The sequence below is a fragment of the Lycorma delicatula genome, chromosome 6 (assembly GCF_047948215.1).
Source record: "Lycorma delicatula isolate Av1 chromosome 6, ASM4794821v1, whole genome shotgun sequence".
NCBI classification, from domain to species: Eukaryota; Metazoa; Arthropoda; class Insecta; order Hemiptera; family Fulgoridae; genus Lycorma; species Lycorma delicatula.
The window spans coordinates 145,037,408-145,064,417 of record NC_134460.1 but is presented as its reverse complement, the minus strand read 5'-3'; the positions used below and the strand labels follow the sequence as shown (position 1 = coordinate 145,064,417).

Below are 27,010 nucleotides of genomic sequence, written 5' to 3'. Positions count from 1 at the left end.
ATCAGTTGCTAACATTTACAGGAATCAAACAGCGACAGTAATAATTGAGGAACATAAGAAAGAAGCTGTAATAAAAAAGGGAGTCTGACAAGGATGTTCCCTATCCCCGTTATTTTTTAATCTTTACATAGAACTAGCAGTTAATGATTTTAAAGAACAATTTAGATTTGGAGTAAAAGTACAAGGTGAAAAGATAAAGATGCTACGATTTGCTGATGATATAGTAATTCTAGCTGAGATTAAAAAATATTTAGAAGAAACAATGCTGGCATGGATGAAGTCCTATGCAAGAACTACTGCATGAAAATAAACCAGAACAAAACGAAAGTAATGGAATGTAGTAGAAATAACAAAGATGGATGACTGAATGTAAAAATAGGAAGAGAAAAAATTAGAGAGGTAGAAAAATTAGGAAGTAGAATTATTAAAAATGGATGAAGAAGGAGTGATATAAAATAGCACAGGCGAAACGAGCCTTCAGTAAGAAATATAATTTGTTTACATCAAAAATTAATTTAAACATCAGGAAAACATTTTTGAAAGAATATGTTTGGAGCGTAGCTCTAAACTTCTATGGAAGTGAACGATCGGAGTACCTGAGAAGAAAAGATTAGAAGTTTTTGAAATGTGGTGCTATAGGAGAATGTTAAATATCAGATGGGTGGATAAAGTGGCAAATGAAGAGTTGTTGTGGCAAATTGATGAAGAAAGAAGCATTTGGAAAAATATAGTAAAAAAAAAGAGACAGATTTATAGGCCACATATTAAGGCATCCTGGAATAGTCGCTTTATTATTGGAGGGACAGATAGAGGGGAAAAATTGTGCAGGCAGACAATGTTTGGAATATGTAACACAAATTGTTAGGGATGTAGGATTTAGGGGATATACCGAAATGAAATGACTAGCACTAGAAGGGAATCTTGGAGAGCTGCATCAAACCAGTTAAATGACTGAAGACAAAAAAAATTCTTATCCACACTTTTTACAAGAAAAGTAATTTTTTGGATAGTATGATTGTGTTTCTGTAACTATAGATAGTGTATGCTAATTTCATGAAGCTGGAAGCAAATATTTGTCTCAATAGTAAAAGTGATTCTGGATGCATGATGATTTGAAGAAAACATATTAGTAGATTCTATATTCTATTGTTTGAAACTTGTCACATGAGAGCCTTCCTTTATTTTGTAATTCAAATGAAGGTGATTGAAGTATGAACAGATTTAATATAGATTTAAATTGAATCACTGGAAACTGTTTATAGAAATATTTCATACGGAATTTATACATTTAACAGATTTTGAATTTTCATTAAGTTATTACATTTTTTCTATATTCTCTGAATGATATTAATACATGCTAATTTGAAACAAACATTTTTGGGTTAGAGAATGAAGAGAAAGATTGGTTGACAGCTTAATCTATTTATTTGTTATAAAACAGAAGAACACATAAATCTCTTATGCTAAGAGATTTATGTGTAAAAGAAAATGGATACCAATTTATAAAAATAAATAGATGGAATAAACAATTTTGGAAAAATGTAAGCAATAAAGACAGATACTGGATAGTTGGGAAACATTATTAATAAGAAAGCAGAAACTTCATTGGTGAACAGTGATGGCAGACTGTTATCCAATAGCCTTTTTCTTCTGTTTAACCTCTGGAACCACCGTAAGGTATTATTTTAGAGAATGCGGATGATATGTATGAATGTAAATGAAGTGTAGTCTTGTACAGTCTCAAGTTGACCATAGACCTAGCCCACAAGGCTGGTCTAGTGGTTAACTTGCCATAGCAAATCAGCTGATTTCAAAGTTGAGAGTTCTAAATTCAAATCCTAGTAAAGGCATCCTTGTAAAGACTTTTATACGAATTTAAATACTAGATTGTGGATACAGGTGTTCTTTGTTTGTTGGGTTTCAATTAACCACACATCTCGGAATGGTCGACCTGAGAATGTACAAGACTGCACTTCATCTACATTCATTCATATCATCCTCATTCATTCTCTGAAGTAACACCTTTCGGTAGTTCCGGACGCTAAACTGAAAAAAGAGAGAGGTCAACCATTCTCGAGATTTGTGTTTAATTGAAACCTAACCACCAAAGAACACCAGAATCCATGATCTAGTATTCAAATCCGCATAAAAGTCCTTTACTAGGATTTGACTCTTAGAACTCTCAATTTTGAAAACAGCTGATTTGCAATGACAAGTTCAGTGGGCAGTCTGGATTTGACGGTTAGATGTTTTTTAACTAAATTTTATGTTTCATTGTTAGCATTGCCTAGAATGACAACAAGTGTTTGTATTCATTTATTTATTTGTTATTCTAAAATCCAAACTCTAAATACTTGTTTTATAGTGTTTTTTATGTGTTGCTTCATGTGAATTAATATTTTTTATTTAATAAAATTTTGTTTAATTGTTTCTGAGCAAAATTTATTCAAATTTTTAAAAGTGTATGCAGAATGTAAATCATTATGTGGCATCTGTAATGATTTTTCTATAATATTTAGAATTAAAAATGCTAACCAACAGATAACTGAACTGAAATGTCAACTAATATTAACATTTAATTTAAAGTCTTAATATCACATTCTTACTCAATTTAAATTAATTGAAACATTAATTTGTGTTAATAAATAAAAAAATGGTTTTAATAATTATAATCTATAAAAAAAATTGTAATATCTATATTAAAACTAAAAAATTCAACAAAAGTAATTTTTATTTTGTTAATTTAAATGATATTAATTATGTTAAAATATGTAAAAAATATCCTCTAGATTAATAGTATGATATTTCATAAGTCAAAGAAATAACCACTATTCCAAATTTTAATTGTTCCTTTTTTTTTTAAAAAGATTAATTTGCTTTGTTATGGTTGGATATTCGATATACAATACACTGTATACTTGGGAAAACCATCATGGATTCACTATTACTTATTCTCTCTAGCTAAAAAGCTAAGGTGTAGCATATACATTCTCAAGAAGATCATTAGGATAAACACAATTATTATTATTATTATTTTAATCTCCAATCCACAATTGCAAAATATTTACAATTTTTGTGCAATAGACTAATGGTTGTAAGTGTCCAGACTAGAAGACTAGAAGAGCCCTAGAAGACTAATTCGCCGCATTTCAGGTCAATTCTGAATTTTCTCATAAATAAGTTACTTCAGTAGTACTCACTGTAACATTTACTCCTAAATAAAAAGTGAAGATGAGTTAAGGAATGAAACGTTTCCATTTATTTTGTCAACCAACTGCAGTGGAATCTCCTCGAATTCAACTTAAGAATTAATTACACCCAAACAAAATTGAGGCTTCATTTTTAGATATTTCTAAAGTGTTGAAACAGAATAAGCATGAATTCTTTAATTCTTGTTTAAATTTGAAACATATTGAAAAGAATCTCAAAATTCATCAAAGATACTGGTTATAAAATTCATAGAATACATGCTTCAGGATTTTCCTTTAAACCATAATTAATAATGGTGAAACTGGATGAAAGGATTTTACATTTCCATATTTTACATTTAAAAAGAGTTGGAAATATTTAAACCGCCAGTGATGGACTGCTGAGTTACTAAATTTATATATTACATAAATAAGAAAATTCGCCAACTCCACTCGATATTAATATTTCCTTTTCCTGAATAGCCAGAAGATGAGATTTGGCATAATTATTCCTAAAGGAACCTGGGATTCTTAAATTTTAAAATTCAGTACTTATAAACCATGGACACCTCATACAATTTATATTAGTGTAATGTGTATTTAAACAATGTTTATGCAGAGAAATTCATTGTTGTACATATGCATGTTTAAGTTATGTACTGGAAAGTATCATTAAATTCATCAAAATTTAGAGTCATTTATTGTTCTCAATTATGAATTCAACAAATGTAGATCAGAATAATTGTAGTTCTTGTAAGTTTGAATCACTTTGTTATGGTTATTATTAGTATTATTTTAATTATAATGTACATCAAATGAATAAGTTGTATTTGTAACAATGTATATTACTTTTTTATGCAGATTTTACACATTCCGTTGATGATATTTACTACTGCACTTGCTTTAAACCAAGGTAAGTCAGCGAAAATCTTCTTGTCTAATATATAAGTCGATAGATAGTTGTGTGATGTAATGGTTAACCCTAGATTGGCTGTTCGTGGGTTCAGTTTGAGGCAAGGGTTTGGCATTTATTCACTTTTCATTTCATCTCTCTTTAAAACTATAAACTACTGAAAATCCAGTTTGAATCAAATTTTATAAATATAAAGTCTATTTTTATAACTTACTTCAAAATGTTTCTAATTGTCCTTGCGACTGTCTTCAGTGACAGATATATACTGAATACATGGACAAGTTTATCAGAAAATATTGAACATTAATACAAATACATTCATAAAAGATAACTTAGGCCAAATAAAATGAAATATATAAACATACTCATAAGATACATTAGCATCATTTGACAAAACAAAAATCTATACATTAACATTACAATAACAAAAACACATGTTAGAAATAACAGATGTACTTTTCCAAAATAAAATTGTAAAAATCTTACAAAATAAAAATTACTTACAAAAATCAGTTATTTATCACCTTTAATATAGTTTTATTTTGATTTAAAACATATAATTTTTAATGTTATTGTTATTTAAACACCAACAAATAAATCAGCTGATGCCAGACAAGTACAATGATGGCATCAGTCACTAAAGGCAAGTCTCTAGCCCTTTCGGACCCTATCCTCACTTTTTTGAGGGTTCGGTTTCTTTTCAAGCTGCAATTAATTATTTACAGAATGTATTGGAAGTGACTAGACCTGAATAGCAATATTCTGCTGGTTTTGAACTATAATCTCTGTGATCCTACTAATGCTGCAATTTGTTGAGACTATTTTGTACTACGTTGAATATTCAGTTAGTGTAAGAAACGTGGCTTCCACATCACGAGCAGGTAAATATGGTTATATTATTTTTAATTTAATTGTAACATACCTTTTATGTAATGTAAAATGTTCAGAAATGAATTATCTTCACAATGTTGTATTTAGATCATATGTAGGAAGATATTTAATATTTTTTTTTTAGTGGCCAAAATTTTAATCTCACTTTTGTGAGGTCTAGGACTAACTGCTGCTAACATCGTACTGAATATTAGTAAACATTGTTGTGACAACTCATTTTATCTTCCTGCAGAAGTTAAATTGGCACTACAGATATTAATTTTATGCTTTTTCATAATATTTTGGTTAAAATTTTTTTTTTAATTTGAGAAAGGTATATATGAAAATAATGTACAACAAAATGGTTATTATTTCTCATTACAGATCTAAATGAGAATGCACTGAATGATGATGCTATCCTTAGCTTTATTGGACGATTCAGATGAAGAGGACACCTTTATTGGACACCAGCTTGGATGATGAAGATGAAGAGGATCGGTGCCCATCGCCCCCACAATCAGACAGACCATTAAGTGATCGTATCAAGGACCGTATCCGATGGAGACACCGACGCTGGAAGATACCAGATGTACCAAATAATGACGAAGAAAATGAAGTGTACACAGAACTGGTACTATTCAAGTGAACAGAGTGAAAAATGTCAATTTTAAGCCGGAGAAAAGTATGGCACATGGAGATTGTGAAGAAATATGTAGACAAGATGACAATGTATGTATAGTTCGTTGGAAGGATTCCAAAGTTGTCACATTAGCCTCTACATTTCATGGAAAAACACCGGAACATGAAGTTAGGCGATGGGACAAAAAGGAAAAACATTATCTTAATTTATCTTGTCCCAGTGTTGTAAAAAAATATAACGAGAAAATGGGAGGTGTCGATATTCGATCACATCAAAATAAAATGTAAAATATATCACGTCATAATAAAATATGTAAATTACTCACATAAAATTTTCAGTATTTTTAAAGTGGAGGTTGCTAAATTTTACTGTTTGTTATTTGTTTTGTTCTTCAAATTAGTTTTCACTTTTTTATTTCCCTCTTATCTCTTTAAATGCCGATCTATTTCAAAAAGAGGTAGAAATCCTCTATTTAAGATGTCTGTTACTATTTTATGTAAATTCAAACCTTATTCTTCACAAAATAAATTGATTTCTTTTAAAAATGTTAACATTTAGAATTTTGTGCAAAATTAAAAATAACTGCAAACAACTTCAAATTTTTAATTTGCTTGTTTATAGAAAAAAAAATAGTTAAAGATCATCTCTTAATAAACAAAATCATTGAAACTACTACGGTTTTCAGCCACTATTTCGAAAGGCTACATCACATTTAACACTTTTTTTTTATCCAGTTATACTATTATTTTTTTTGTCAGCAAAGAAAAAATTGATGTCCTTCAAGATTAACAGTTTTCATTCAATTTCCATATGCTTTATTTAGTAGGAATTTTTTGTTGATATTTGTCATATGGATGCAATGAATGTTTTAATTTTTAAGAGGAACATATTTTCTGCTAGTACATCAGGGAGAGAGGTTACATATTGATATTTTCACTGTAAAGTAACAGTATTAAGTGATATGTGAAAAGGATTATAACATTTATTAAAAATATTATTAATAATAAATAAAATATAATAATGACACAACTCCTTTTTTGCTTCCTTGTACAGATCATTCTGAGATCATAGAATTTACTGAATCTAATTTTTTTGGCATTTCATTGTTAAACAAAAAAAAGTTTGCTTTCAGATTTCAACGGAAATAACCATTTCCATCCTGATTCCATTTTGACTAGTTTCGGTGTGACTTATGTACGCATGTATCTTGCGTAATTCAAAAACTATTAGCCGCAGGATATTGAAATTTTGGATTTAGGACTATTGTAACATCTAGATGTGCACCTTTCCTTTTGATTCCAATTGACTAAACAAAAATTGTCTAAAAAATCCTAAAAATTTGGAATTTGGACTTTCACTTAACTGCAGTTATAAGTATTCATTGAGAACTTTTTAAAGATATACATAAGTGGTACTTATTTTCATTGGTTCCAGAGTCATGGCCAAATAAATTTTTAATTAATGAAATATTTAGATCTTTCAAGGGGAAGGCACATCCCCTTACATACAAACACATATTTTTACAAAGATGTTCTATAAGTTATCTTTGTGTTTTTAGAAATGATTCAATTTATTTTTAAATGAAATAAATTTAATTTTTAAAAGAAAAGTCATATTTTTTATGTTAAGCAACATTTATTTTCTCAGTGGAGAAGGAACAATGAAGTGCTACCTACCAATTTGAGGACATTTTTATTGTGAAAAATATTGTGTACGTATATTAAGTAATGACCAGTTCTGTCATTCCGGTCATGTGATATTGGTTAGAGTTAAAAAAATTAAATACAAAGTAACTTTAATAAGCATAGAACATCAGTAAGGCCATTTTTTTGTGGGATATTGAAAAAGTGTTTGATGAAATCATAGATTATAATTGCTTCTTTTGTGTATTGTTAAATAAGCATGAATTCTTAACCTGCCGTTAGAGTACAAACACACAGTGCATTAATTATCTGCTTTGAGCATCATTGAAAAACATTCTAATATTATTGAACATACACAATTCCAAATCCCCATTTACTCTTAGAACTCCAGTTAAAGTGAAAGTAAAATTTTAATGTTAATGTTCTGAAACTAAAATATTTTTTTTTCTAATGTTATTTTTATAATCTGATGTGAAACAGAGAATTTTTATTGATAGACCGCAATTCATCATAACGACATTAACTTTGTCTGTTTTGTGTTTAAATGTATTGAGTTCTTACTGGAAAAATTTATGAGAATTATTTCAGGTGATGTATGGAATAAAAAGATTTGTCAAAATTATGATTTAAAAAAAATTAGTGCTGACTAAACAACGTTTTAGCTGTAAAAATATATTTATTAAGATTTAAACTGAAAGTAAACTCCTTTAAAATGGAAGATGATAGTTGAAAACTTTTTAATAATACAGAATTAGAATTTTTCTTCTGACCATCGTCCGAAAAACTTTTATTCATGACTATTAAAGCAGATAAAATATTAACATTCAGACCAATTATTGTACTGGCTTCTAGATTAGTTGATATCGGGTTCTGTTGAATTAATAAAAACATTATCAGTAACAAAAATGTTACTGGCAATTTTTCAACTGTCTTATCTTCCTCACTAAAATACATACAGAAGCATATCCAAGGATATAATAATAAAAATTACTTTGCTTTTTGTAATATTTTTGTTTGTTTTCTATCAGTGGGTGTGAGACTTGGTGTTTGAAAATGCAATTTTCTGCTTATGTTTAAGAGTTATTGTTATTTATTGATAATATTTCTCTATTTATAATGATCTTATTGCTTTGTAAACAATATTGTATATGGCATATTTAGTGATGAAGGTGTCATGTTGATTTCGAGAAGTAGAAATCACGCCAAATCTATGGTGAATATAATTAAGCACTTGAGTATAACGTATATAATGATCTAAATACTATTAAATGTGGAAATCATCAGTGAGAAATGGTTGCTGTACAATCATTCTGCATTGATTACAGTTCTGGCTCACCAGATTAAATAAGGATTTCTCAAACTGTCTGAAGATGTTCCAATAGTACTGCAGTGTAATATCATATCGTCTTGATAATGTAACATTGCAGCCCACATTAAAATAACATTAAAAATTGGCTGGCTTTTTATTGATGATTACACTAATTTCTACAACACATTTTTTATTTCAGATGCCCTACCCTACTCTAATAACTGCCAAAACTGTAACTGTCCAGAAAATAATTCAGGAGAATAGATTTTACTGTATGTATGTTTGCCAGAATTTTAATCATAGGAGGTTGGGCAGTAATGTTACTTTATGGTGCTAATATCATGTTTTATTTTTCTTATAGTACAATATAACGTAGAAATTAACACTGATTTAATTTATGAATTTACTTGTTTACTAAAAATTTGGATAAACAGAACAATTATTAACAGTATTAAAAAAAAGATAATAGTCAAATTTTATATATATATATAAAATGATGAACTTTTTATGTATATAAAGTTCATCTCAAATATAAAGTTTAGGTCTCAAATAATAAATTTGAAAACATATATTCCCTTTTTGTAGTTTGGTATCATGTATTTATCTCTAATCACGGCTTAAACAAAAACTATAATTCTCCTTTGGTAATTTTTATTTTTAATAATTTATCGCTAGTAAATATTTCTGAAACAAAAATATTATGCTATGAATATTTATGTTTATTAATTTATTTTTAATTTTATTTCAGTAACTGGATTTTCTTTACACACATTCGCACTATCTATCAGCTTGATCTGCATATTTTATACATCTGTGGTAATTATATAAATCTTTTTCCATTATTGAATTGTTAGTAGTATATACATATTTAAGAAAAAAGATTTACTGCTTTCTTTTTTTTGTAATTTATTTACCAAAAACCATATGTTTCAACAAATTAGCAAAAAACACTTTTAAAAAAATCTGATGTGGATCACACATGACTTCATTGAATGCCTATTAAATTACACATATACATTTTTAAAAGAAAATAATATTTTATTTCATTAATAACTTATATTTTTTTATTGTTACTCTTGTATTATTATTTAGTGTAATTTTTTTTTTACAATCACGAGTTAATAATTATTAATAAATCAATATATTTAAATAAAAAAAAATTAAAAAAAAGGTAATAAGTCGAATTCGAACCGATGTGCCTTTCCCTTATAAGATCAAAATATTTCATTAATTAAAATTTTATTTGGCTATAACTCTTGACCACTGAGGTCAGAGTTATAGCCACTAACGCTGTACCACTTATGACATATCGTTGAAAAGCTCTCAATGAGGGCATATTACTGCAGTGAAGAAAAAGTCCAAAATCCAAATGTTTTGGAGTTTGTGATTTTTTGAAAATGTCTGGTCAAGTCGATTGCAATCAAAAGGAGGTGGGGAGGTGCACAACTAGATGTTACAACAGTGCTAAATCAAAAATTTCAACATCCTACGTCTAATCGTTTTTGAGTTATGTCGAGATACGCGCGTACAGACGTAAATGGCAGAAAGGCTCCTGGAATAGACGGAATACCTGTAGAATTACTGCGCAGTGCAGGTGAGGAAGCGATTGATAGATTATACAAACTGGTGTGTAATATTTATGAAAAAGGGGAATTTCCGTCAGACTTCCAAAAAAGTGTTATAGTAATGATACCAAAGAAAGCAGGGGCAGATAAATGTGAAGAATACAGAACAATTAGTTTAACTAGTCATGCATCAAAAATCTTAACTAGAATTCTATACAGAAGAATTGAGAGGAGAGTGGAGGAAGTGTTAGGAGAAGACCAATTTGGTTTCAGGAAAAGTATAGGGACAAGGGAAGCAATTTTAGGCCTCAGATTAATAGTAGAAGGAAGATTAAAGAAAAACAAACCAACATACTTGGCGTTTATAGACCTAGAAAAGGCATTCGATAACGTAGACTGTAATAAAATGTTCAGCATTTTAAAAAATATAGGGTTCAAATACAGAGATAGAAGAACAATTGCTAACATGTACAGGAACCAAACAGCAACAGTAGCAATTGAAGAACATAAGAAAGAAGCCGTAATAAGAAAGGAAGTCCGACAAGGGTGTTCCCTGTCTCCGTTACTTTTTAATCTTTACATGGAACTAGCAGTTAATGATGTTAAAGAACAATTTAGATTCGGAGTAACAGTACAAGCTGAAAAGATAAAGATGCTACGATTTGCTGATGATATAGTAATTCTAGCCGAGAATAAAAAGGATTTAGAAGAAACAATGAACGGCATAGATGAAGTCCTACGCAAGAACTATCGCATGAAAATAAACAAGAACAAAACAAAAGTAATGAAATGTAGTAGAAATAACAAAGATGGACCACTGAATGTGAAAAAAGAAGGAGAAAAGATTACGGAGGTAGAAGAATTTTGTTATTTGGGAAGTAGAATTACTAAAGATGGACGAAGCAGGAGCGATATAAAATGCCGAATAGCACAAGCTAAACGAGCCTTCAGTAAGAAATATAAGTTTTTTACATCAAAAATTAATTTAAATGTCAGGAAAAGATTTTTGAAAGTGTATGTTTGGAGTGTCGCTTTATATGGAAGTGAAACTTGGACAATCGGGAGTATCTGAGAAGAAAAGGTTAGAAGCTTTTGAAATCTGGTGCTATAGGAGAATGTTAAAAATCAGATGGGTGGATAAAGTGACAAATGAGGAGGTATTGCGGCAAATAGATGAAGAAAGAAGCATTTGGAAAAATATAGCTAAAAGAAGAGACAGACTTATAGGCCACATACTAAGGCATCCTGGAATAGTCGCTTTAATTTTGGAAGGACAGGTAGAAGGGAAAAATTGTGTAGGCAGGCCACGTTTGGAATATGTAAAACAAATTGTTAGGGATGTAGGATGTAGAGGGTATACTGAAATGAAACGACTAGCACTAGATAGGGAATCTTGGAGAGCTGCATCAAACCAGTCAAATGACTGAAGACAAAAAAAAAAGACGTCATGCCGAAACTAGTCAAAATGGATATTTCCGTTGAAATCAACGGATTAAAAAGCTAGCAAAGGCTTGCGTAACCTTGCTTTGACAGATATTTTTCGATTACGGCATAGGGTTTAAATATGAACGACTTGATTATGCAATATTTGAAGTGCAATTGCGAAAAAGATTAATAAAAAAACTCTTTCCATTTGACCCCTTGATCAAATGATATGTTTACGTTCAAAATTATGTAGTGTTAAAAGTACTATTGAGAAAAAGGTTGGGTACTATGAGACCACCTTTTCAAATAATTTACTTATTGTCAGCAATAATACTACATACAGTTTGATTATCAATCTTGAAAATTAAAGTTAAAAAAAAAAAAACGATATGTTACGTATGAGTACCATTGCCTTCTTTATTTTTTGGGACTTCAAAGTTTTACTATGTGATCGAAAATCTGGCCAAAGCTGGATTATATATATGATTTATTTTATACATATATATATATATAAGTTTAAAACTCAACGAGATCCATTTTTAAAAAAACATGAACTTTATTTTTAAAATTAAATTCATTACAATTAGTATATATGTAATTGTTAACGTCATTCGTTCATGCAAATGACTTTATATAGTAGGACGATGTATATTGAACGAGTTTTGTACAGAGACCTTTTTACCCCATGAGAGTCTAAATAGAACTTTACTGTATGGTAGTCATTGTAGAAGTAATTAGTATTAAAGTACAAATAAAGAAAGAAAGGTTGCAGCTGCATTACATTCTTTCACACGGTGGGTTTTCCTGGAAACTCACGTGACTTACGTAATGTAATGCATTATCTATTCTCAGTAATATAACTTATATATATAAATGTAATGGTGTCTGTGAGTTTGTTACTCTTCATGCAAAAACTGCTCAACCGACTGAGCTAAAATGTTGCATGAACATCGGTTTTATAACTGGAAAGAACATAGGACTATTGTCGCAACGAAATGTTTAACAGTTCAAGATGGTGGCTGTTTTAATGGTTTATGGTACCAAGCAGAATATATTCCTTGTCAATATTTAACTTTACTATGACCAAACCATGGATTAAATCAAATTTAGAGACCACTTGAAGTATTTGTAATTAAATTTTCTATAAACCAAGTCTGTTTGTCTTTTTCGATATCACTTTAAGTTATTGAGAAAAGTAGCTTTAAAAGTGCGATGGCGTATGACGCGGCAGCTCAACCGATCCAGCCATTGCCACTATTACTGTATGTGCGACACGACTGGAGTACCTGTTTCCAGTTACTGATCTAAAATCCTCCTCGAGGTGTTTGTCTTATGCCGCTAAGAACCATGTAAAATACATTTTTACCAGTATGAAGGACGGGTAACCAGCTGTAACAACTATTTTTAATGTTGGGGCCGGCAGAGTCTCTGGGCCCGCAGAAAAATGTCCGCGTAATACCTAAAAGCCAAGTGGTGAGCCCAGACAGGTGCAGCATATAGCGTAATAGCCTCACTTACACCTTTGTAAAGGATACGCATGGTACGGTAATTCAACCCCCAATCGGGATGAAATAAAAAGCAGTTTCCATAAAAAGCATCAGAGGACTTTTTTGCTACATGTTGTAAATGTTCCTTGAACCGAAAATTCTCATCAAGGATAACAACCAGGTACTTTTCAGCCGTAACGTACCGAATGGGTAAATCAACCATCCGAACCCGGATTCGTCGGGAAGCAGCCAATCATTAAGCAACATCATTGTGGTTTTCTCTGGGCTGAAAATCATTTTATGTTGGAGACTCCACAGCCGGAGTATCTCACAAGCATGAGCAGTTCGGAACTCTACTTCGTTACGCGAATCCCCTTCAATCAGCGGCAGCTCGTCGTCAGCTTAAGCGATGACAGGACAACCACATGGCAACCTCAAACGCAATATGAAATCGAATTTATTATCCAAAGAAGGGGACTCAGAACACTGTCCTGAGGGCATCCTTTAGTTAGGGTTTTACGTACCTCAAAGCTGCCATCACGCAGGGAAACAGTCCGATGGCTGAAATAACTTGAGAGTACTTCTAATTCATTTCGTGTACATTTATGCTTCTGCATCTAAAATAGGGCAGAGGGCCACCATAAGTTATTAAATGCCTCGGATATGTTCAGCAAAATTCCCAGTACATATTCACATGAACGAGAGGAAGCTATATCCATCACCTATTGTATGGCATCCTCAGTGCTCTTGCCCGGTCGGAAACTATACTGGTTGTCCATTAGCAAATGAACAGTGACCAATCTAACATTAATACAAAAATTTAGTACCTTTTCAAAAACCTTAACAATCACAGGCAAGAGCGTTAGTGGACGGTAAGAAGAAGTAACAGTAGGATTTTTATCGCAACCTTTGAACAACAATACCAAGTCTCCACGCTTCCAACACGCCGGAAAGTGGCCGGCGAAGAGCAACCACTTATAAATTCCATTTAGAGGACCAAGTACTACTGAGAGCGCTCGGACGAGGAGCTTCACTGTGATACAATCATATCCGGAGGCCTTGGGCCGTGCCATACTGCAGATCACCTGACGCAACTCTGCCTCAGTGATCTCAGAAGATTGTAAGTCGGTCTCGAAAGCCGCGACTTCCCGTCTGACACGCCGGTGGTATGATCTTATTCAGCAAAATATTAAGGACACGGTCCTTATCAACTACCACACCCTCGCGGGTCGACAAAGCTGACGACATCTTTCCTGCGTTTATGCCCAAGGACATTATATAAAACGCCCCAAGGATTTCTATTCCCTTGTTCCTGAACGAAACAACGCCAGGAATTACGCTTGGAGAACCTAGTGCTTCGAAAGTACCTCCGAGGCTCCGTCGCTCTACAATCTCACCTAACTCAACCTGGACTACATAAGCACCCTGGGCATTAAGTTGACCGAACCTAACCATCTAAGGAATTAAAGTACAACTCTACGGCTCTTATATAGCAGCCACACTCCTTAACAACTGGGTGCTCATGATTCTTATGTAATCTTTTACAGTTAACACAGGCCAGACCTATGCTTCGGATCTATAACAATTATCACGCTTGTGGCCTTCCTCACTACAATGCGCACACACCAAGGCAAACTTACAAAATTTATCCCTGTGACCGTATCTGCAGCATCTGAAAAACTTTTGGACATCCACGAACTCTTTTACTCTGCAGGACCCGAAATCGATAAACAGTCTGCCTGCAGACGTAAATTTTTGAAAGAGACCAGAACCCACTTCAAAAACTCCGTGATATTTCTGAGTATCACGCCTACCCGTTTTAAAGACCAGCCTGTAGTCCCGCCGGAAGGCGGCTTCATCCAAATCAGTATTCTGCTCCCTAATGAGGGACAAGACTTCCTCATCGGTAAGGCTACGGCCAATATCATAGACTATAATGCGGGACCTACGCTCTCTCTTCGGGTCTACATTTACATTCAGTTGCTTAACGCAGTGGATTCTCTAATTGCCTGAATGGTCTCTTTATCATCTGCTACTACAACTTATCCCTTATTGATCTCATTGATGTTTCTGAATTTAAGATCCTTCCGGTCACTCCGAAGGGCTACCTGGAGAACCTTTTTTCAGCTAACTGCTGGACACAGTCGAGCCGCCCTCCACTTTGTTGACAAACACAACCTCAAGTTTCTTAGAGGGCTGGTTTCACGTCTGCCCCTTCCACCTCAGCATACCTACACGGTTGCATCGGGGTGGGGCCGATTTCTGAACTACAGTTACTTCCTTAGATTTTGAGGCAAGATTTTCGAAACCCTCCACGAGAGCTGTGAAAGCTGTTCGGAAGAATTCTAGACGAGGCAATAATTTCCCATTGGTAGCTGTACAGGTACTCTTGGCTTGTTTAATAGAAAACAAGCCATCTAGTTCTGCCAAAACACCATGGGTCAATAGGACAGAGCTGCCAGGCCTGCCCCCGGCTTGTGAAAACTCTTCAAGTGTGGGCTCATACCCTCCCAGGTAGTCACTCCTACATTCATTTCCAAACTATTATTGTCTGAACCAGTATTTTAGGAGGTCGAAGGAAAAAGTTCTGTCCCCCTCCTCCAGCCAGGCCTTTTACCTACCTCTCTAAAATCGTTCTTGGTTGGAGATTCCCTGACCTGACAGTATATGGACAAAATGTTAGTCCTTCTATTCAGAAATGTTGGGCACAAGCCCACAAGCGTGGCGGACTACCCGCAGCGAGCTACGGGCAGCTGGAGACCTTCTGTATTTTCCTGTTACCATGCAACTCTTCGCCGCTACTGAATGAAATTCGTGAAATCAAAGATCAACACACAGTTACAGATTACGGTCCCCGCTCTAAAAGAGTGCGAGTAGGACTAAGAATAAATACCCCTTTGCTCTTAACAAGGACTAATGACCAGAAGTCGTTGCCACTCTTTTCGCCGCGATCAGGTGGATACTCGAACAAATCATGCGCCATATCACTCTAAAACCCTGAAATGGAGATGAATCGTCTAAACAATAAAGGCTCAAAATCATTGTAACAGTTATCAGACAGCAAGATTGTGAAAATGGGGAAGGTACACACTCGACCACAAGTTCAAAAATAACACTGAAAAAGACTATACAATGCAAATACATGAAAAGAGACCAAAGTATTTGGTCTTTTTTGCTATTTGAACTACTAATGTGCTGAAGTCGTGATATCAGAAAAGAACTAATTTTTGGCATTAAAATAGTTTTTTTCATTGTTTAAAAAACGCTTGGTACAGAAAGAAAACTCATTTTTGGTTGTCATATGATTTAACAAACAAAAATTTAATGGATCTAATTCTCATCTGCAAATTGTTGCTACAACAAATGAATTTATATCATTACTGAAACAGGTCATAAGAGAACAATGGAAAATGAATCATATACAACAGTAATGTGCAGAAAAGATCGTGATCAAAACAGAATGACGCTCTGCAAACTCTAGCAAAGAAAACTGATAGCTTGTGTGTGATGGATCAGAAAGGAATTGATCAGTATGAATTGCTGCTGCTAGAAGGATTGACTGTAAATTCCGTTATCAAGAATAGGAAAGATGGAAGATCTTGCCAAGCGATCGAGATAAAGCAATCAAAATTAATTAACAGGAAAGGTGTCATCTTCCATGACAACACCAGACGCCACACATCTTTGGTGACTATTTTAAAAATTGAGAGAGCTTTACAGGGAAGTTTTTATGTATCCACAGCATAGTCTTGATCTTGGACTGCCAGGCTAATATGTATTTAAGAGAGACTACAGAACTCTCCTAACGGTACAAAACTGGCTTCAAAAGAGGCCTGTGAAAATCACTTATTGTAAGTTTCTGTTCAGAAAACACAGAAGTTCTACAAAGATAGGATTATAATCTTTATCTCCAAAATAGAAAAAGTTAGACCATCAAAACAGCACATATTTGATTTAATAAACTTAATTTGAAATATAAAAAAAACTTGTTTTACTATTGCGTTAAAATATGAAGAAAGTTTTTTCACAAACTTTATAATAAGCTTTAAAAATAATTTTTAAACTGCTATGTAATCAATAGATTGTAGAATGTGTATTTAAAATAGATTAATAGCCATTATTGTATTTATAATCTTACAATTCATGCCTTACTATTTTTAATGCTAAGGTATTAAAATTTTTTGAACTTTACAAAAATTACCAAAATTTTTCAGAATTGTTTTTGATTTCCATATGAAAGAAGAGCAAAATTGAAAATAAAACCTATGTGTTATTCGTGGTAGTCAGTGATGGAAAACATGTATATTAGGTACTAAATAATTTTCAGCTTAATTCAAAATGAAATGATGTTCAGCAATAAATTTTATATGCTGCACGTTACACATTCACTTTATTCTATAGTATTCTCTTTTTTCCATTGGTTATTGAGATATTAGCAAAACATCTCACTTACCCCTTCTTTTTATACCTCCCCACTATTTTTGGACCAACCATTTTTAAACTTTCCAGAATATTAATTAGTGAGTAAATCTAAATATATTAAACAAAAAAGTCAATGATACCTAATCTTTTTCTATATTAAATCTTATTTTTGGGATATTTTTGTTTTGCTGTATGAGGTCTGTAAATAAAGTAATGAGATTGGTTCAGAAAAACTTTTTATTTACAACCCAATTATACATGGACTCTATCACCTTCAAAATAGTTCCCTTGGGAACCCACGCAATATTTCAAACAGTTTTCCCACTCATCATAGCAGTGTTGGAACTCAGAAACTGGAATATCTTTCAGATGGTCGGTTACATTTTTTAAAAATGTTTTCTACTGTTCTATAAGTGTCCTTTGAGGTGGTTTTTTAAGTTGGGAACATGAGAAGGTCCCAGGGACTCAAGTCAGGTGAATAAGGTGATTGAGGAACTTATAGGAATGTTTTTTGTTGCCATAAACTCATTAACTGAGAGTGCAGGTACAACAAGGTGCATTGTCATGATGCAGCATCATGAATCAAATCAAAACCATACTAATTTGTTTCTTTGATAGTAATGGAATTGTTCATTAGGAGTTTTTGCCTACAGGACAGACTTTCTTTTTTCCTGTTTAGCCTGCAGTAATTAACATTCAGATAATACTTGTGGATGAATGAGGATGATATGTATGAGTGCAAATGAACTTTAGTCTTGTACAGTCTCAATTCGACCATTCCTGAGATGTGTGGTTAATTGAAGCCCAACCACGAAAGAACACCAGTTTCCACTATCTAGTATTCAAATCCGTGTAAAAATAACTGATTTTACTAGGACTTGAACGCTGGAACTCTCGACTTCCAAATCAGCTGATTTGGGAAGCCATGCTCACCACTAGACTAACCAGGTGGGTTGCCTACAGGACAGACTGTAAATCAATATGTTTACTGAGAAATTCTTGAAAGACTGCAGAAAAGAGTTGCTCGTGTGATCAGCCATCAAAGACAACTGGATGCTGCATCATGGCAATGCACCTTGTCACACTGCACTTTCAATTAATTAGTTTTTGGCAAAGAAAAGCATTTCTGTAGTTCCTCAACAACCTTATTCACCTGAGTCCCTATGACTTTTTATTCTTTCTGACTTTAAAAAAACGCCTCAAAGCACACCATTTTGGAACAGTAGAAAACATTTAAAAAGATGTAACGGACCATCTGAAGTATATTCTGGTTTCTGAGTTCCAACACTACTATGAAGTGTGGGAAAACCATTTGAAGCGTTGTGTGGCTTCCCAAGAGAACTATTTTGAAGGTGATAGGAGTCCATGTATAATTGGATGATAAATAAAAGGTTTTTCTGAACCAGTCTCATTACTTTATTTGTAGTCCTTGTATGTTCTGATTCTGTCTACCATGCCTTGATTAAAATGACATAGGAAATTTTAAACAGTATTTCTTTTTTAACAATGCCTTTAAGTGCATCTTTATTGTTTGCACTTTTTCCAAATTTAACTAAAATGACAAATTTTTTTTTAAATTTTTACAATTAATATTTTATGATTAATGTATGAGGAGCGGCTGAAAAGTAATATAGACTGGAACATAACAGGAGAAAAAATGTCGTGCAAAGCGACAAGAGCTGCTATTTTTTAATTCCATTCTTCAACTATTAACATTCCAAAACTCATTGCATCCGTGTCCTTGCAGTGTCCACTGATCCATGTCAGTTGCCAGTGTTATACACTCAGTACACCTGCACTATGTCAATGTGTATAAAACAAAGTGTAGTGATTGAATTTTAACAGTGGTTAAAGTGAATGCTAGTAAGCATCATCAATTTCTAATGTCTGTTGATCAAAGTATTGTGAATAGGTGAGCTATAAAATTTCATGCATCAGATGTTGATAAAGTGAATATTGAAGATGTACCTTCAATATTCGCTTTACAGAAACTGGTCCGGTTGACCGAAGAGAAGCACCAACATGAGGTGAATGAATTGATTCAAAATGACCGCCACATCACGCAACATGTATTGCTGCTGAGATAGGCATATCAGAAGAAAGAGTAGAACACACTATTGCAGCTGCCATTAATTGTTACTGTACTGTGCTACTGTAAAGTTTGTTGGCAGTGGGTGTCACTCAAACTCACAGAAAAGATTAAACTATAATGAAAGGAATGTTATGAACAGCAGAAAGTTGTGTGTCACTCAAACTCACAGAAAAGATTAAACTATAATGAAAGGAATGTTATGAACAGCAGAAAGTTGTCATGATGAGGAAGATTACTTCATTTACAATTGTTATGATTCAAAAGGAAATGGCAGAGCATGAAACATTGGCTTTATGGTTAAACCATTATAAAAAAGTCAAAACATCAAAAACATTCTGTTGACAGTTTTCTGGAATTTCAAACATGTGACTGATGATCACCCATAAGCTAAGTCGGCTGTCAAGACTGTGTAATACAGAGAGACAGGCAATAGTAGGAGACATGTGTACATGTGTGCAGTATTTGACAATCCACAGGGTTGATAGTTTGGCAATACAATAATGCTCAACCACACAGATCTTGTACAACTTCTGAGGTTCTTGTGAACTTTGAACCTATCCCTACCATTCATACTTGCCAACTTTGGTGAACTGGGATTTTCACTTCTTTCAGCAATTAAAGAGGGATATTAAGGTATTCATTTCGCCACAGATGATCAATTGAAGGACACAGTGAGATTATGGTGAAGTGACTCGTGGATGAAGGAATGACTGCTAGCATTCTTCACTGAAAAATGAGAAAATTGGTTCACTATTTTGAGAAACGTATAACTTAAATGGTGATTATGTGGAAAATGATATGTAATGTTTTATAAATATGAACATGTAATGTTCTGTAAGTATTTATATATGTTCTATATGTAAGTTTTTATAGGAAATAAAATGCATTTTTATATCATTTTTATTTCATTTGACTATTTCTTTTCATTTGCAAGTTATGATCGACTATGTTTTACATTTCAGCTAACCCTCTTATACAACTGTAAAAAAAGATGTGATAATAAATTCAATTTAAAGTTAATAAAATATATGTTGGTTTATGATACGGACATTAGTGATGATTATTATTTTAGAGTAAGTAATATTTACCTGTACAGTTGTTGCAACTATTTAAATTTAACTTGAATAATGGATCTCAATTTAATTTTAAAAAATGAAGATTACCTTTCATTTAGGACCTTGGAATAAATTTATTTTAACTGTTTTATAAATTTTTAAATATTTGATCAATCTTATTTTTGGGGAATCAGTTTTTAAAAATCTATATTGATTGTTTCAGGGAGGATTGAAAGGAGTGGTTTGGTCCGATACATTACAAAGTGTGTGTACATTTTTTTCATTGCTTATAATATTAGTTATTGGCTGTGTTACAGCAGGAGGTCCTGCTAATATATATAGAATAAATAGTGAAGGGCATCGTCTTGAAATTTTCAAGTATGTTTTATCATTACAATATATAATTTATGCTTTTAGTAACCTAAATATAGAAAAAGAACAGTGGTAGATGGTTAATGAAACTAAAATTGTGAGAAAGTAATTATAAGAAATCAATCACAAAATAAAAATCTAAAACTAGATGTTCATTATGACTGTTGAATAATTATTATTAGTAGCTATAGATGGTGCCACAAAATCTGAAGCTTACTAGTGGGCCAAAAGATCCTGCTATATCTAACATTTTACCCTACATTTAACATATGTGGTTCCATAATTTTTTTCAATATTATACATTGTTCTAATTTATAGCACCATAATTGTGTACAATGTAATAAATGTAGTATGCAATAATTTTAAAGTAAAATGGTAATAAAATGTTAAAATATTAATTATTATAGAATTAATTAAATTTAAAAATTAAACATTAAATGCCTTCATACTTCAATTAGAATTAGACATACTTATTACTTTATAATAGATGAATTTTATAATACATGTATAATAAATTATATGATAAATTTAGTCCCTTTTCAAGAAGTCTTCATTCTGTTATTATGCAATCCATTGATAAAACATAGTAAATTAATTAAACATAACTTATCTCATAGTCAGGCTTTACAAAAATAAAACACTTCACATTCTGTGAAAATAGAAATAAATAAAATCACTCTGAAATCTATAATGTCTAACATTATCATACAAATCAATACTTCGAGTTTCCTGTATCATCACTCACCCTTGGCATCTACCAAAGAAATTATAAAATATTTTGTGGTATGATCTGTATACCCTGTCTAATATATTTATTTTTAACTTGTTCATTTTTTGCAATAGGCTTCTGGTATGATGCAGCCATTTCAGCAAAACAGATTTGCTGAAATTGAACTTTCAGCATATTATGCATGTTTTTGCATATTATGCACATCACAATTAATAAAAACTATTTAATTATTTTTCCATAATGGGTTTTATTTTTTTTTAAAACCCAACTATTTCTTTAATATCTTGGTAGAAGATGAAGATTTCAACTTGTTATTTGGTGTGTGTAATTTTCATGTAAATATCTAAAAACCAATTAGATTTTTCAAAATTCAACCTTGTAAAGGTTGAAGAAAGACAAATAATTGTAAATTGTCCCCATTTCCGAATATATTAAACAATATATTCACTAGATTGGGGCATGCAAATACTCTTCAGATAGAATAAAGATCTAAAAACCTTTTTAGGGTATTTTCTACTTTCGACTTTTTAACCTTTTCCCATCACAATGCTCCACGCTTCTTAGCGCTCCGCAAAAATATGTTGGTACCTGATTGCCTCCCTTCATAGTCTTATGCTACCCTCTTGTGAAAAAAATTTCAAAAAATTACAGTATATTAACGAGATTTAACAGATTCTGACAAAACAAAACCTTACGATTGGATATTTTTTATGCCTGTAACAATAAAAAAATTGAAACCGTACAAAAATTACGATAATTTAATTGCAGAATTTTTTTGCTCATTTCTACCGCGTTTTTTATTAGCGAAATTTTTTTTTTGTGTTTATGAAACATAGTTTGCTGATTTAAAAAAAAAAATACTTTCAAGCCAATCGGTTGAAAGTTCGGCAAACTATGATGAAACAAGCCCTTTCAAAACCTCATTTCGAAACCATCTGAAGGATTGGTTCTTCTCCATCTTATTGACTGACTTGTAAGCCGTATAAGCATTGACTTATAAGTATAAGCATATCAAAAATGTGGAAAAAAAGTCCATTTTGTCATGAGCCTATGTAAGTAATAGCTTGAAGACAGACGATCAGAGAGATCAACAGCCCCCATGTAATTATTGTAGTCTACAATCATTACAGGTCTCACGACATTTTCTGTACCGCGAATTGTTACACTGTATTTACCCTCTTCAGCAGGCCCATGAATAGAAGACAGAAGTGTTACCATTCGCTTGTCATTGAATAGAATACAAGATATTCCATCCAGTGTCGTACGACAGGCTAACCGGTGTCTGGTCAAACCTAATTGTTTACGTATGTTTCGTGTGAATTCAGCTGGCATTCCAGCACGATTGGATCGAGCTGTTCCACAAGCTAGAATTCCCACATCTTTCAGTCGTCGATATTATTGCAGGGATGAAACTAAATTGTCCATATACAAATGATATCCACAATTTTCATAACCTGCAATTAGATTGATAACTGTACGTTCAGTAATCGTTTCGTTTACATTTAGTTCCTCTCGTTGTCTCCCGAGATATACACTCATATCGAATGTGTACCCAGAATTATCGCAAAGTCTGTAAACCTTTATCCCAAAGCGCTTTCGTTTACTAGGTATATACTGCCGAAACAAGACTCTACCCTTGTAGGCGCATAAAACCTCATCAACTACGATTTGTTGTCGTGGATTACAGAGTTCATGAGATTTCTGACGTGCAATTTCAAATATTTCGCGTACTCTCCAGAGACGGTCATAGTTACCAGTTTGCATTTCTGATTCTATCGGTGGAGCCTGGTTAGCGAAGTGTAAATACTTCAAAATATGAAGAAAGACAGTTCTCGGTAATGTATTCCCAAACCAAGCGATATGGGAAACCTCGTCAGTCGACACACTTTACAAGAATACTGGGTCTTACAGTATGACCCATTTCCAGGATGATTGCAAAGAAACGTTTCATTTGGTCAAGACTAACGTCACCTTGAATTCTGTCCTTAGGTAATGGTCTATCAGGTTTACGGCTTTGAAAATACAATTAGTTTCTGATGTTACTTTTTCAAGGATAGCCCCAAAAAACAACATAAATACGGCAAACGGCGTCTGCCCATGAATACGGGGATCAGGAATATATTCAGGCACATTCTGTAAATTCCTACGACGCTTCTTAGGCCGACCTCTCTTATGAGGAGCGGATTTAGCCAAAAGGTCGGGATTGTTTACAAATGCACCTGGTTCCGGACCCGTAAAAGGCAAACTGTTTAGTGTGTCATATTTACACCTATCAGTACAAACTAACCAGGGATTTCCAAGAACCGGCAGACGACCTTCCAACTCGTAACCTTCGTCATGTGTAACTGTTTCGTCATTTTGGGCCCGGTCAGTTGGATTTTCTTGTAACTCCGCCGTGTCAAGTTCCTCATCTTGGAGAGGAAACTCAACAGCTGGTTGCATTTCAACATCCAACTGCACTGGAGAACGATAATGGATTTCATGAAATATATTACCGTTTCCTTCAGCATGTGGATGTAGAACTGAACCGGCTACATTTATTTTCTGTTCCGTGTCAGTTTCACTACTCGAATGACCTGGATCACCATCGTCGGTACTAAAATTCAGAAGATGCGGTTCCGAAAAATCGATACCCCTAATTTCAGTATTTTTGATGTCGTCCAAGCCCTCAAGGTCGTCACTGTCATTTTCGTCATAATCTGAAAGTCCTTCGTCAAGAGCAAACCTAATCTGTTCGTCATTCATTGTCTCGATAAAAAAAAAATTATGGCTAATAAAAAAAAAATATCACAAATTTAAAAAAAACGCCCAATATGTGAAAAAAATCGCACTGAATAAAAAAAAACCGATGTAATTTTGAAAAAAATAATGAAATAATATATTACCAACAGAACGACGGTATGCGATAATAAGTTACTTACTGCAGTTGTACGGATGTAATACATTTGCGTGCACTCTTCTCACACAATAAAGTAACATATGCTTCGAAACTACGTTTTATAAAAATCCCCACCACTTAAAAGGATATCCAGATTGACAAAAACCCATTTTTACTGTATACTGTTATTCATTACGAATCGGTATGTGTTTCATTGATGCCGATATCTTTTGTCAGAAAAGATTTATTAGGCCTCAAATAAAAGTGACGTATTTATGACCACAAATTCCTTTTTTTTTGTGTGTGTGCCGTATAACATAATTTATTATGCGTTTCAATACATCGTTATGTTGCTAATATAATAAGCTATTTTTGTAAATAATAAATAAATCCGTACCCTCATAGCAATTATAATACACTTCTTCTTTTTCCTGTTTAGCCTCCGGTAACTACCGTTTAGATAATTCTTCAGAGGATGAATGAGGATGATATGTATGAGTGTAAATGAAGTGTAGTCTTGTACATTCTCAGTTCGACCGTTCCTGAGATGTGTGGTTAATTGAAACCCAACCACCAAAGAACACCGGTATCCACGATCTAGTATTCAAATCCATGTAAAAATATCTGGCTTTACTAGGACTTGAACGCTGTAACTTTCGACTTCCAAATCAGCTGATTTTGGGAAGATGCGTTAACCACTAGACCAACCCGGTGGGTTAATTATAATACACTAGTCACACACACACACAAGCACATTTCTGAGAAAAAAATGGTCATATTCTTTCTTATCCAAATAAAACATTTTACTTCGTATAACCATAGTTCAAATTGTATAATAAAACTGATTCCTTTGTGAATATAAAAAAAAAAATAACCGACTTAGATCTCACATAAAATGATTTTGTAACAGCGTTTTAAAACTGTCACCGCACAGAGCCATTTTACTGGCTTCCTGATCTGAAAAGGTTTGGGGTGCGATGGTGAATGTCGCCGCGGCTCAACCAACACAGCCAATGCCACTGTTAGAGTACGTGAAACGCGACTGAATGCATCTTCCTTCGGTTACTTGACCAAAAAAAACACAAAATAAAACGAATTAAAAAATTAAAAAGATGTTTAACGAAGTACGATCACATTCTAGTGGTGTTTATCGAGTAACAAAAAACCAGTCAAAATACATAACGTGCATTTTTCAGATCACAAAGTTTCGGGTTCTGTCCGGTTTTTTTTCTAAAGAAATTACAATACACTGATAGTTTCTATAAATTAAACAGGTTTTAATTTTTACTTTTCATTATTATTCTTACAAGCGTGACTTTAATGAACACAATGAGTCCAGGAAGCAGAGCCCCTTGCTAGATGTGAGGGGTAAGCGAAGCGATCCATGACCGGCTAAACATCCCCTGACCGCGATAGAAAACGCAAATAATCATGTAGCGAGGGCGTACCCGCGACAGGTATGTATGTATATACGAGTAAATAAAGTAATGAGACTGGTTCAGAAAAACCTTTTATTTATCATCCAATTATACATGGACTCCTATCACCTTCAAAATAGTTCCCTTGGGAAGCCACACAACGCTTCAAATGGTTTTCCCACTCTTCATAGCAGTGTTGGAACTCAGAAACCGGAATATCCTTCAGATGTTCGATTACATATTTTTATGTTTTCTACTGTTCCGTAATAGTGTCCTTTGAGTGTTTTTTAAAGTCGGAAACAGGAAAACGTCACAGGGGCTCAAGTCAGGTGAATAAGGTGGTTGAGGAACTGTAGGGATGTTTTTCTTTGCCAAAAACTCATTAATCAAGAGTGGAGTGCGACAAGATTCATTGTCATGATGCAGCATCCAGTTGTCATTAATGGCTGGTCTCACGCGGGCAACTCTTTTCCGCAGTCTTTCAAGAATTTCTCGGTAAACATATTGATTTATAGTCTGTCCTGTACGCAAAAACTACTTATGGACAATGCCATTACTATAGAATAAACAAATTAGCATGGTTTTGATTTGCTCATTTTTACTTTTTTAGGACGTGGTGAGTTTCAAGTGTACCACTCCTTGCTCTGGCGTTTTGTTTCTGGATCGTACTCAAATACTCGTATCCAAGATTCATCACCAGTAATAACATATTTTTTAGAAAATCAGGATGAAGATCGAGGCACACTTCCACCCTGTTGTTTTTCTGTACAACAGTTTGGTTTTTTGGGACCAATTTTTCACAAACTTTTTTCATGTTCAATTCATTTGTAAAAATTTGATGGACTGTGGTGTGGTTCAAATTCAATTGTTCTGCAACCACTCTGATAGTTAATCGACGGTCGCACCGTATCAAGTTTCTGATTCATTCAATATTGTCGTCAACTTTTGACGTTAACGGTTTTTCAGAGCGTGGATAGTTCGCAACTGATTCCCGGCTATCTGA

General features: G+C 33.2%; 1 protein-coding gene across 1 annotated transcript in view; it reads left to right on the top strand.

Annotated features, from left to right (window-relative positions):
• Window positions 1-27,010, top strand: part of LOC142327015 (sodium-coupled monocarboxylate transporter 1-like) — a 93,362-nt gene that overhangs the window by 27,252 nt on the left and 39,100 nt on the right. The window contains exons 5-7 of the mRNA XM_075369771.1: window positions 4,050-4,101; window positions 9,312-9,379; window positions 20,833-20,987. Coding sequence (XP_075225886.1) covers window positions 4,050-4,101; window positions 9,312-9,379; window positions 20,833-20,987 — 275 coding nt within the window. The remainder of the gene's footprint in view (window positions 1-4,049; window positions 4,102-9,311; window positions 9,380-20,832; window positions 20,988-27,010) is intronic.